Source organism: Gavialis gangeticus, unplaced genomic scaffold (assembly GCF_001723915.1).
Source record: "Gavialis gangeticus isolate Ggan-Ray unplaced genomic scaffold, GavGan_comp1, whole genome shotgun sequence".
Lineage (NCBI taxonomy): Eukaryota > Metazoa > Chordata > Crocodylia > Gavialidae > Gavialis > Gavialis gangeticus.
In genome coordinates, this window is record NW_017729025.1 from 153,586,378 (window position 1) to 153,600,350 (window position 13,973).

Below are 13,973 nucleotides of genomic sequence, written 5' to 3' on the forward strand. Positions count from 1 at the left end.
GGGGTGCTCCAAAACATATTCCAAACTTATTAAAAACTGGGGTCTCTGGCTGTGGAAAAGGATTTTTTTTTTTTTTTTTTTTGTAAGACAGAAGAGGATTCTTGACTGCTTCATTTTAGGAAGAAAGGAAAGTGTAAATACAAGCATTTTTCCTCTGTGCCCAGCTCAGACTTTTACTGTATGGTTTCCTATCTCCCTTAGCAAAAATACAGCTGTATTCTATAGTAATGGCTCAATCTCTATAGTAATTCTGCAAAAAAATGAATGCATTACTTTGTTATAATGAGAACCTGGGTGTCAGTGATGGATGTTCTGAACACCTAGGCTGGTGTATATTGTAAATTCCACTTCTTGCTTTCTAAGGCAACCAGGTTCAGTGCTGTTGATTGAAGTGTCTCCGTGCTACTAATCATAGAGTCGTAGGAAATGAGGGTTGGAAGGGACCTCAGGAGATCAAGTCCAACCCCCTGCTCAAAGAAAGACCGTGTGCACCTAGACCATTCCAGCCAGGGCTTTGTCAAGCCAGGCCTTGAAAGTCTCCAAGGATGGAGACTGCACCATCTCTCTAGGTAACTTGCTCTAGTACTTCCCTCTGCTCCTAGTGAGAGAGTTTTTTTTTTCCTAATATCCGACTTAAACCTCCCATGCTGCAACTTGAGACCACTGCTCCTTGTTGTCATCTGCCACCACTGAAGCTACTGAAGTGTGCATGCATTTCTTTTTAAAGAGGGAAGAGGATACTTAAACGAATATTCACTGTGGGGTTCTGTATAATGAAAGTGGACTGTAATTTCTTAAATACTTTTTTATAAAGGCCTCCGCTTCCTCCCTGTTCTGCTTCCCAAATCAGGACTTGAGGAAGAAGTTAGAATCCTAGACAAAACAAGGCTGGAAGGGGCATCCAGGGGTCACCTAATCCTCTTGTAGCAGGGTTGTCTCCGTCTAAAGTTCCCTCTGTTACCCTATCCCCACCTCAGTTCTGCTTCATGACATTACAGGTGTGTTCCCAGGTTGTCCTTCCTCCCCACTCAGAGACCTGTGCCATCAGTTTAGCTCTTGTATACCTTACATACAAACACCTTCCCCATAAGAAACTGAATCCAGCCAACCTGTTTCCACTTGCATTGTGTGGCTTCTACACTTGGATTGAGAGCAGCTTTGATCAGGTAGCAGAACCCCCGGCATAACTATACTTGAAGGCTTTTCCAGCTCAGCTATAAACAAATGTGTCTTCCCCTTTAGTTTAGGCATCTAGTGATCCTATTAAGCACTGCACTTGGGTATAATCACACTTGCTGAGGGTGTCTGAACCCTGGTCTTTGTATAATTGTGCTGCACCTCTGGGCTTTGCACAAATAGGAGCACTATGAAGTACGAGAGAGATGTTTGGATGAGCACGCAAGGAAATGAACGTGAAAAGGAGAAATTCATTCTGCATTAAAGTGACATCATTTCCCTCCTCTCCCCCCTCCCACGTATCAAAGTGCTTGCTCTCCTATCCCAATCACACTCTGATTTTCTTGTAAGCACTTCACAGATGGAGCGTCTGCTCTTTCACCAGGCTATAGAAGTCTCTAACACAACTTCCCTGCAGAGGGAACTGTGAGGCAATATAAGCAAGCAGGCTTGCCTGGTGTCCAAATAGTTCTGTGTCAATGTATTCCTCTGCCGAGGCTGAGAGGTTGTTTCTGCCCTTGCGGCGGTTCAGTGGATGTCAAGGGGAGTTACTCCTGGTTGACATCAAGCAGAATCAGGCTATGTGGTAAAATGACAACAGCCAAGGGAGACAATTAGCAATTCCAAGCAAATCGTCCATGTTCTCTCCCCTGTCTGCAGTGCAAGGAGGGGGTGGAAAATTGGGAGTTGCCCGTAGAGGTAGTGCTGGTATAGCCTGCTCACGTTAAACCATTTCCTACTGCAGTCTATGTTGGAAGATGCAAGGAGGCCTAGTGTGAAGCTTGCATGGGGGGGGGAGAAGACTAAAGTTACCAGATGAGGCTTGTTTAGGGCCAGGCGTGGGCATGGGATCTTCTAGGATTCATCAGCCATCATAGCATGGAAAAGGGGCACCAAGGCAGATTGTGTAAATGAGGCACAAGCTATTATGTAAACCAGATGCAAGCAGCATTGACACCTTAGGCAAATAACTTGGGACTCCCCAGTCCCTCTTGGCCTTTCTTCCAGCTGCTCTGACGGAGTCCTTATTGCATAAGAAATGATGGCTAGGTAGCCTTGAAGACCCCACACTTTATTTCAGTGTCTCTTAGAGAAGCCAGCTTATACCCTACTTTTCTCAGCTCTGTGGGAAGGGAATGAGGTGGATCTGGGTGGGCTGCAATCATTCTCCCTTTTTTAGGGCTCAGTGGGAGGGGGAACTCTGGAATTTTATTTTTTGTTGTAACGGGGGTGGGGTAACAGCCCAGAGAAAGGGGACAGCTGCTAGATTCTGTGCAGTCATTTATTTTGCTATCTAAATTGAAGCAAGAATACAGAGTTCTTTGCCTCCAGGTATGTAGCATGTAGCTCACTGGCATTTAGTGGATATGTAAAAGGACTAGGCTAGTTGGAATGGGATTGTGAGCAGATCATTTATTTAGGGTGCCAGGGTTGCTGAGGGATCCCTGATTCATACAGCTCCCCTTGGTAACCTTAATTTGAGTAACTTTGATCAATGGACCTCAGATGAGCTAATGCATAGGCTTAGAAAATAAAATCTGTTCACTTACAGAAATTTTGTGACAGTAGCCTAACAAGGGGTGGATGAGCAGGGCGCTTGCCCCAGGTGCCAACTTAGTGAGGACTCCAGAATTGTGCCCCCCTTGTGCAGTCTGTCTTTGGCAACAACTACTGCTGTAGAAGCAGCAGCAGCCACGGGGGGCAGGCCACTCTACCACAGCAGCAGCCAGGGACTTTGAGTCTCTGGAGCAGGTAAGACTCCTACCTTCTGCTCCCCCCCGACCTCCATGCTCAGCAGCCCATCCCTCTCTCACCTCTGCCCCCTGCATAAAGCTGGAACATACTCAGCTTTATACATTTTTGACAGATGTTTTTGCCATCTGTGAGGACTGGCACAAGGGTACCTGGAGCAAGAAATGGGCTGATGCATAATGAAGGAGGTATCCCTGGTGAACGGAAGAGGTCAACATCACAATAGGGAATGGAACTAGTAGGAGCATGGAGCCAAAGGGCAAAAGATCTCTGAGATGAAGATGAGGTGCCTGGGTTTGATACGGAGCAGAATAGGAAATCAGAAGAAAGACTTGAAGGAGGGGATTTATACTTTCAGTGTAATGTCCCAACGTCAGTCAGCATCTTGGATGGACTTGGTGTGGGACTGGCTGGTCAGAGGCAAAGTCAAAAACAAGTTGTTTAAAGGAGGCTAATCATGGTAGGTTTGGTGAATAGAAAAGGCAATGGTAGGTTTGGTGAATAAAAAGGGCCAGGTCTTTGAGGCATCACGTAGGAAAATGCAGCAAGATTCTGACATGGAGATGCATGAGTGTAGGGTTAAAGTGAAGACTAAATCCAGTGGGACTGGAAGACTTTGATGGTGTTTATGGTAAGAGAGAAATGGCACGGTGTATTTAAGAAAAAGGTGAAAAGCTCTGTTGTGTTGCCATTCATAATTAGACAGCTGTGGGGAGATGAGAGAAATATGGGTCAAGATGCTGGACTGGTCAGACAGATGAGTCCGTGTACAAAATGGCTGGCACATGTCAAGTGCTGAAGAGGACCCAACTCAACCCCTATGATGGTAACAGAAGAAAGACTTCTATTGACTTCAGTAAGCCTTGGGTCAATCTTGGCATATCTGCTAGCAGTGGTTCCTGGCATGTCTGCTCTGCTATGCTGACACTTAAGGTTGGCCATGCAGTTAAGTGTGAATTAATATACACAAGGGTGTGTTTCTGTTACCGTAAAATGTATTTCACAAAGTCAATATTATGTATGTGACAAACCCTTTTAATTGCGGTCAGTGAGTTTATATCGTTTTACTTCCACTGACTAGAAATCTTATCTGCTCTGTTGCTTTCACTGGGTAACTTTATAGTCTGCATAAATTGTTTTCATATTTTATTTTTGACTAGAATCATTTAGATGGATGTAATAGTTGTTTACATGACTGCTATGTTAATTCAAAGATTGCTTTTTTCTGTCATCTTTCAGATTTGTTTAGATACTAAAGGGGGAATGTTACTGTTGAGCTTCATTTATCTTGCTCTCAAAAATACCTTGAAAGCACAAATGCAAATCTTTTACCCATACTGAGATTCAAACAATATACATTCTAAGAATTGGCAGCAACTGCAATTAATAAGCCTTGTAAATGGCTTATTGGCAAACAGATTGCTGGTAAGCCTATGGAAAAAAACAACTTAGTTATGAAAACGAGAGGGGGCACCCACCATTGCCCCACCATCACCTTCACAACCCACGTACATACATACCCTGGCTGGCAATTAAATCATATTTGCTTTGATCAAAGTTCAAGGTGGAGATTTACAAGTGGATGGCATGTGGCATAATTAACAGCATATTTGTCACTGTTTAAAGTCTCCTTTTCTGCTGCTGTTACTGATCTGATTTGGTAGATCATGCTCCTAATAATAGTTTAGAACATATACCAGATTGCAAGTACTGTATCTGGGACCAAAGGAAAAAGCATGTGAAGACCAGTGAACTCTTCATCATTTAGCTAAAGATGTGCTGCCTGGGTGGGTATATGAAGGGGCACCAAAAAATGCCAGTAAGAAGTAAAGCTATTTAAAAGTCATATTATACTGTGTCCATGGTACAGGTACTCCTCACTTAATGTCGTCTTGGTTAATGTTTTGTCATTACATCTCTGATCTCTTAGAGAACATACTTGTTTAAAGTCACGCAATGTTCAGTTATAACATTGTTTGGCCACTGCCTGCTAGTAGGTAACTACTGTGACGTAATTGGATCCAGTTAGCATCGCATTTTTCAAGAACGTAACTACAACGTTAAGCGAGAAGTAGCTGTACATAAGTAATTATATGAACAATACATATATACACTGCTTGTACAGTACATAGTGCACAGTTCCTCTCAAAAGTGAAATCTGAGGTCCTAATATTCTTTTCTCTGGCATGAGTTAGGGTCCCTTTCTTAACTGTAAATCAAAAAGCACTTCAGTGATCCAAAATGAAAATGAGGCTTTCAGCCATCAAATTTTATAGTCTGATCTTTAACTGACCATGACATACAGGCTACAATTCAACCAACCCCTTAAGGAAGTCTGAGCCTCAGTTCAGCAATTGTATAATCCCAATGGAATCAATGGGTCTGCCCAGCTACTTAAAGATAAGCATGTACTCAAGTGCATGGATAAGAGCTAAACCAAAGAGAAGGGGCACTTATTGAGTGAGTATGAACCTGATGTGAAGCTCTGTCCTTCCTGGCAGAACTGTCAGGAATGGTTTAGATATAGCTGGTCCTACTTTGGGGCAGGATGATGGATGAGATAGCCTCTTTAGGTCCCTTCTACTTTCATTTTCTCTGCCTCTGAATTTTACACACCTCTTTGTTTCTTATCAACTGGAGGCATTACGTTAGGATTAATCGAATTCTTTAGTTCTCCAACCCTTGACTACAAGGTGAGCATTGTAAGAAAAGTTGGATACACAAAGCTGTTAATATACCAAGGCGAAAATATTGCTCTGAGGCAGCATATGGGAAACAGAGAATGCTTCTTTATGTACTTTATTGTGGTTGTGTTGCTTTCATAATATGTCTTTCCAGGGTATATAAAGATTGATTTTTAAAGATATATTTTTATCAGTAATTTTGTTTCAATCAGATTTTTGGTTTAAGTTAAACACGGTACTGCATTTCTGGGCTCAGTTGGCTATGGATATTTTCTCTTGTTAGACTGGTTTCTCATTTTTAAGTTGGATGCCTATAGCAGTGGAGATGGGGTGGGTAAGCCCTGCTTTCTCACTGTCACATGCTTGGAAACAGCTGAATAGGACGCACCTGGGTTAGGAGGTCATCCTCAGTGGGGCCCCCTTGTTCTGGCAAATGGAATCTAATAAGCATCATGAGAATCTTCTCTTTATCCTATAAAGTCATGCCAATCTGCCAGCATTTCAAGTATGGAGTCATATGAAGGTGCACAGTCCCCCCCCCCCCCATCCCTGCTTAAAATGCGAGAGATTCCCCTTCTCTCACCCATCCTCCGGAGAGCTGAGTTCTCTCAGTTTCCATTTCCCTTGTCTTCTCACTAGGTGGTAATATGAAGATTTAGCAGGAGGGAGAATCAGAAGGGGAGCAGCAGACATGGATGATGCATGGCTGAGGAGTTCATGGGTTTCCCACCAGCAGGTGCAGCAGCATCCATGCTGCGTGGGAAAATAATTGCCTAAACAGGGGTGGCTAATGTGACATGAGTACCAAAAGTAACGTGGGCAGCCTCTGTGGCATGTGGCAGATCTGGGAGGGGACGGGTAACACAGTGGCAGATTGGGCAGGAAGCAGAAGGCAGAGCAGTAGATCAGGCAGAGATCACAAGGCAGGGAGCTGAAAACAGAAAAGCAGATTTGGCAGGGCAAAACGTGGAGCAATGCTCGGGGAGGATGTGAGGTTGATTCATGGCATGTCTGATAAAAAGGTTGGTTCCCACTGGCCTAAGGTGGGAGTCCCATCAGTGGAAGTAGAAAGTGAAAAGGACAGGTTCTGCTTCATCCAGCTCTCCATTCCTTGTGGGAGGTGAGAGAGACTCTGCTACTGGTGTCCTCTCCCCATAGACAGTAGGACTGTCATTTTCCTTTCCCCTCCTAGCACTCCATGGTAAGGGGATGGCTAGAAGAACTAAATTTACTCTGCCTAACATACTGCATGTGTAAGCATATGTGAGTGCACACACACACATTCTATATGTCTGGCTATACATGTGCTTCGGGACATGGACTTCTTCATGTGTTTACTCTGTTCCCCCATGCCATGACTCACCATACGTGATGAGACGATATTAACCTTTAATGTGACATTGATACCTACATGACCTCAGTCACTGAGCTCACCTCTTCTATATTGTAATCTATTGTAACGAATGGGGCTGAGCTAGTGACTTCATAGAGGCTTGTGACATGGTTTTAGACCAACAAGCAGGAACAGCTGAGTTTTGCCATGACATCTGTCTAGCATGCTGAAATGACTGAGGTTGTTTATTACCTAGAGACCTGTGCTTTGGCATCCTTGAAGCGAGCCAGAGAGAGAGAACTGAGAGGCATGTACTTGGATATTAGCCCCAAAATGATGGTACTTCTTCAGCAAGTAACTTTCGCAGAAGTCTCTGCTTTAATGTTGGCTCAACAACCTAAAGCTGAAGAGCCAGTCACTTTACCAGAGAACAGTCTCTTCACATCTGACCTACAAACTAGTCACTGACCCAATGAGCTCCCAATGGCTCTTTGTCCTGACATCAGCTAAACAAGCTGACCCTGATACCACAAAACAAATTGGGTGTTGACCTCACCCCAGTGAGACATAGACCTTTGAGATATCTGGGGTATTCACAGACACTAACAAGTGCTTTTCTGATCTCACTTCCTTATTACTAGCTCAGAAAACTAGAGACAAACTGAGCCTATGTGTTGCAAACCTTGATATCGCATCAGCAAGTGACAATTGAAGAATTAGTGATCTCACAGTGACTTGCACCCATCACTAGGCCTGAGTGAGTTGGCAGCGATCCGATCTGGCGGCTTTGGATCCAGCCGTTTCAGATGACCGCGATCCGATCCAGAGTGCTGGACCAGGTTTCCGCCTCAATCCGGCCCAACCGGCTCCGAAGCTTCGGAGCCGCCTTGGAGATCTGGCCATAGGGTATGACAGAGAATCAATGAAATAGCTATAATTGTGTTGTTTTCTGTCCAATTTAGATGAAACTTGCAGAGATGGTAGCCTCTACTGAGAGCATGAAACCTGCAAAGTTTCAAGAAGATTGGTGTAGGGGTCTGGGGGGAACTGTACCCCAAATTCTTGAAAGCAAAGCTGTCACGTCTGTGTGTTGCAACACGGGGTGGGTGGGGGGTGAAAACTGCAGGGCTGGTAGCTCTTACGGAGGCCACAAAACCTGCCAAGTTTCAAGAAGATTGGTGCAAGGGTTTGGGGGGAACTTCCCGTCAAGCTGCAGACAAGCAAAACTTGTGCCATGGGTGACCCTGTTCAGGCGCAGTGGGGTGACAGCTGCAGGGATGGTGGCCCTTGCTGTGACACCTGCCAGCTGTGGAGGAGATCGGTCTAGGGGGGTTCTGGGGCCCAGCACCCCTGGCTGCTGACGGACAAAACTCGTGCCAAGACTGTGTCTGTTTTGGGGCAGTTGACTGTCTGTATTGAGTCTTTCCTCTCCTTAGCCTGGTTTTGTAGGTGCTAATTGTTGCTGGTTAAGTCATTATGTAGTAGCTAGGTCCTGTGTATTGAGCTGGTCCCTGAGTCCCTGGTCCCCCAGGGAATCATGATTGATCAGTTGGTAACTGGGAACACAGCAGGTTAGCAGCCAGGCCTGCAGCAGTGTCTCCCCTCCCTGCCCCAAGACAGACACAGTCAGTCCCACAGCACCCATGGCACCAGTTTTGCTTGTCTGCAGCTTAAGGTGCGGTTCCCCGCAACCCCCTGCACCGATCTTCTTGAAACATGGCAGGCTTTGTGGCCTCAGTAAGACCTACCACCCCTGCAGTTTTGACCCCCCCCCGTGTTGTAACACATAGATGTGACAGGAGTTTTGCTTTCAAGAATTTGGGGTACAGTTGCCCCGAGCCCCTGCACCAATCTTCTTGGAACTTGGCAGGCTTTGTGGCCTCAGTAAGAGCTACCACCCCTGCAGTTTTCACCCTGCTATGTTGTAATGCCTAGATGTGACATGAGTTTTGCTTTCAAGAATTTGGGGTGCTGTTCCCCCCAAACCCCTGCATTGATCTTCTTGAAACTTGGCAGGCTTCATCCTCTTTGGATAGTCTACCACCCCTGAAAATTTATCCAAATTGGACAAAAAACAAAGTTATAGATATTTTATTGTTTCCCCATTATACCCTATGGCTGGATCTCCGAGGCAACTCCGAAGCTCTTCAGGAAGCCGAACAAGGCAGCACTTAGACCTGGATGTGCTGCTTTGGACCCCAAAGCCTTGCACAGCCCTACTTGTCACCAAGTCAGCAAGAGAAGAATGCTGAGCCTTTGCAGAAGCCCATTCCTAGATGTGTTTCCAGCCAGAAAGAGGCAAGAAATAGAAATGCTTGAAATTTGTGCACAAAATGTTTTTCCCCTCAAAAATCAGCATTTTTTCTAAAGAAAGTTTCATTCAAAATATCAGCATCTTCTTAATTTTCAGTTTTACATAATATTTTCTGTAGCACCTTTTAACTCTTGGATGAATTGTTTTCTCTTCTGGAAAATTATATTTTTGTTTGTTTTTTTCCCCCTTCTGCTGCATCTGGTTGTTCAGTAAGCAAACACTTTTAAAACATTTTTTTGTGGCAAATGAAACGGTCACTTTTAAAATTTAAATTGTGTTTGAAAATGATTTTTATAAGAAATTAGTTAAAACATGAGTGACAGAAAATGGGTCCTTTTGAAACCCTGTGAAATGCACCACATTTCTGACCACTTCTAGTGCTGAATCTGCATCCCTCAGAAGGACTTCTGTCAAAGCCATCCTCAAATTGCTGCTGAGCATGTGACTCTTAGACACCTAAGCCTGGATATTGGCTCAATGTGTTAGAGTTGTCAAGCCAGTAACATTATAAACCAGTGTTTCTCAACCTTTTTAGACCTAAGGCACATCTCCAAAACATTTCAAAATTCAGCAGCACCCTATTTTAAAAACTAAATATATTGCAGGTATTATATAAGCAAAATTTTATTATTAAAATTACTAGTTATTGGTTGCTTTGGTCATTATATTTATACTTAGTATACTTATATTATATTCACCCCACTGCCACAGCCAGGTGGAGCTGCATGTCTCCTGCAGAGAGCCAGGCTGGGAAGCAGCAGTGGCAGGAACACATGCTCTTGCTGTAACCCTTCTCGATCCACCCTTGCATGCCCACAGGGCATTTTCACCCTGCAGTGGCAGCAGTCTGAAGACAGATGCTGCTGGCCACCAGGTAGAACTACCCTGTGTACCTCCATTTTCAGGAGCTGAACTGGAAAGAGCTATAGCAGAAGCAGTGTGTCTGCCTGCATAATGTGATGCAGGCAGGGGTGGCTTTCTCCTCAGCCACTTCTCAGTTCAGCTTCAATGTGCCTTCTGAAAACAGATGAGTGTGGGGCAGTTTGCTTATAAAGGCCATTATCCTGACATTACAAAGGTTTGTTAGGGTACATGGTGGGGGTCTGTTTTCAGCACAGTCTGGGGGCTTTAAAAAAATCTCTCCTCAAACAGGGAAACACCCAGGCATCCAAATGAAGAACTTCTTGGTGGATCTGTAATGTATGTGCAATGGAGAGGGTGTGTCTTTGCCAGATTCTAGATACTGTTTTTGTAGCATGCGTCGAACACAAGCTGGCACATGCCCAAAGACTGGTTTTTGACAGCTGCCCCTGTTGTTGATGGACTGTCACTGTGAGCCAGCTGGAACTGTTGACTTTGATTCTCAGCTACTGTCCTGCTCCCATGACAAAACTGTACACAAGTGGAAAGACCATAGCAAGGGGTAGAACTCTGGAGCTTCCCAGTGGAGAGCATGGAGGTAAAACATGAGGTCTAACTTTTCTGTTTAGAGGGGGCAATAATTGCTATATTTGAGAAGGACTTGGGAGCAAGAGGACAGCCTGAAACCACTGAATCACAGATGAAGGGAGAATGTGTATTAGTATTGTGGCTTTTATATATCTGTGACTCAAACGTTTAAGGAGTTAAGTCACTAGGGTTAGGAAATTCCTTTGCTCTTTGTGCATTCTTGCTTACCTACTATGTTGTTCACAAACAAGTTAAACTAGAAGCCCATGGTGCACACATCCTAGACGGAGCTAAAAGGCACTGGGGGCTTAGGAGGTCTCAGTCACTAATTTTCGGGGCCAGGGTGGCCAGGCAGATGTGCCCCATATTTCAAGGTAGGCCATTAGGAGGTCTGAACCTGAGAATGTGTCGTAATATCCCCAAAACAGTAATTAGGAACAGTAATTAGGATCATTGTGTTGGAAGGGACCTTGGATAGTCATCTAGTGCATCCTCCTGGTAGGATCAACCCTTACTAAACCATCCCAGTCAAGTGTCTGTCTAACCTGCTCTTAAAAATTTCCGAAGATGGAGATACCACAAGCTCACTAGGCAGCCTATTCCAATGCTTTACTGCTCTTCTAGTGAGAAAGTTCTTCCTAATCTCCAACTAAATTTCCACTGCTACAGCTTGAGGCCACTGGTCCTAGTCTTGTCCCCTACAGTCACAGAGAAAAGGCTCCCTCCTCTCTATATTTGCTCTTCAAGTACTTAAAGACTGCTAGCAAATCTCCCCTCAATATTCTTTTCTCCAGACTCATTCTCGTTCTTTCAGCTTTTCCTTGTAAATTAAGTTTCCCAGGCCTCTAATCATTTTATTTCCCTTCCACTGGATTTTTTCCAGTTTGTTCACATCCTTCTTGAAGTTTGGGGCCCAAAGTTGGACAGGATATTCCAAGTGAGGCCTCACCAAGGACAAATATTGCAAATTCTCTCAATTTACAAAAGACACTCCTGTTAATACAAACCAGTATATAGTGCTCCCTATTTTTGCAACAAGAGTACACAGTTGGCTCATATTCAACTTACAGTCTACTGTAATCTCTAGGTCCTTCTCTCCAGTACTGCAGGTTAGCCACTCATTCCCCAGTCTGTATTTGTGCATGCAGGCATTTCTTCCTAAGTACACTTGTTTCTGACCATTTCTTCAATTTATACAGGATCCTATCCTCCTGCTTATATAATTTATACAGGAGGATCCAAGCCCTAACCTCCAAAGTGTCTGCAGCTTCACCCAGCTTGGTGTCAAATTTGCTCTGTGGACACTCAGTGCCATCCTCTAAATCATGAAGGGAGACCTGGAGAGAAGTGGGCAGTGGAGTCCCCCAGGGCTCGGTCCTTGGGCCCACGCTGTTCAATCTTTTTATCAGCGATTTGGACGACGGGGTGAAAAGCAACCTGTTTAAATTCGCTGATGATACCAAAATTTGGGGTGAGGTGAGCACGCTAGTAGGGAGGGAAAGACTGCAGCAAGACCTAGATAGGTTGCAGGGGTGAGCTAACAAAAACAAGATGTGTTTCAATACTGACAAGTGCAGGGTGCTGCACTTGGGCAATAGTAACCAGCAGCACACTTATAAGCTGGGAAACTCCCTTCTTGAGAGCACAGAGGCAGAAAGGGATCTTGGAGTCATTATTGACTCCAAGATGAACATGGGCCGACAGTGTGAGGTCACGGTTGGCAGGGCTAACCGGACCTTGTCATGCATGCACAGGTGTATCTCAAGTAGGGCCAAGCAGGTGATCTTCCCCATCTGTGGCACTGGTCAGGCCACAGCTGGAGTACTGCGTCCAGTTCTGTGCACCCCATTTCAGGAGGGATGTGGACAACACTGAGAGGGTCCAGAGGAGGGCCACCTGCATGATCCGGGCAGGCCCTACAGTGAGAGACTGCGGGACCTGAACCTGTTCAGCCTTCACAAGAGAAGGCTGAGGGGGGACCTGGTGACCATCTGTAAACTCACTAGGGGGGACCAGAAGGGTTTGGGAGAGACCTTGTTTCCCCTAGCACCCCCTGGCATAACAAGGAATAACGGCCACAAGTTGTTGGAGAGTAGGTTTAGATTAGACATCTGTAAGAACTACTTCACAGTCAGGGCAGCTAGGATCTGGAGCCAACTTCCAAGGGAAGTGGTGCTGGCTCCTACCCTGGGGATCTTTAAGAGGAGGCTTGATGCCTGCCTAGCTGGAGTCATTTGAACCCAGTTTTTCTCCTGCCCAGGCAGGGCGTTGGACTTGAAGATCTACAAGGTCCCTTCTGACCGGACTTCTATGATTCTATGATTGTAAGCAATACTGGACCCAGGACAGACCCCTGGGGAGCCCCACTTGACACCTCCTCCCAGCTAGACATTGAGCCATTGATGGCTACTTTTTGAACACAATGATCCAGCCAGTTTTGTATGCACCTTACAGTACTTTTGTCTAATCTGTATTTTTCACTAATTACCTAGTAAAGAAATTGATTAGACTCTGCCCAGATCAGATCCAGCTGGCTTGGAAGCCTTCAGAGGCCTGCCAGTGGGAAGAGGAAAAAAGGAACGGGGGAAAAAAATCTAAAGCTGGAGGAAGAGTGCAAGGTGCAAAAGGATTCATTATCAGCCATTATCAATGTCTCCCTGTGAGTAGGTGACTTTTGCACCTGTGTAGAAAGTCTTCTAGTTAGCCTCTGACCTAATGGGGTCCCAATATAACCAAATGGTATGTCATTATCAGCGCCTATTATTGACGCAAGTTTATTGCCCCATCCCATAAAAGGCTCATTGCCAGCTTACCTGTACATGGTACTGTGAAGTCTCATGCATGATGACATTGGAGTTGGAGTATTTTTTCCTTTGCTCTGCAAAAAAAAAGGAAAACAAAAAAAACAAGCCTTGTTTTAAGGTTCAGTTGTTAATAGAATAAAATTCAAGGGCTGTAGCTCCCAGGACTGGGCTTTACTATCCTTCTCATGCCCTCTGGACTTACTGGGTCATTCAAGTAATTAGAAATGAGGCATGCTTAGAATGTATTAATAACCGCGGTCGCAAGGACTGGCAACCAACCCATCTTGATCTGAATGCTGCCAGTAACTTGATTTCTGGGGTTTGGCACCTGCTTGCCAAGTAAACAAAGCCATCTGCCAGAGCTTTGGTTAAATGAACAGGGAGCATGAAACACTGGGCATATCTACTCTGGCACTGCACTGTTCCTGAGGCTACTGCCAAAATATAAGCTCCATCCATCT

At 44.9% G+C, this 13,973-nt stretch overlaps 1 protein-coding gene across 2 annotated transcripts in view; it reads right to left on the reverse strand.

Annotated features, from left to right (window-relative positions):
• EPS8L2 (EPS8 like 2) overlaps positions 1–13,973 on the reverse strand; it is a 140,531-nt gene that overhangs the window by 43,726 nt on the left and 82,832 nt on the right. For both annotated transcript variants that reach the window (XM_019519795.1, XM_019519796.1), the window contains one exon: positions 13,522–13,586. In XM_019519795.1, the coding sequence (XP_019375340.1) occupies positions 13,522–13,586 (65 nt within the window). The remainder of the gene's footprint in view (positions 1–13,521; positions 13,587–13,973) is intronic.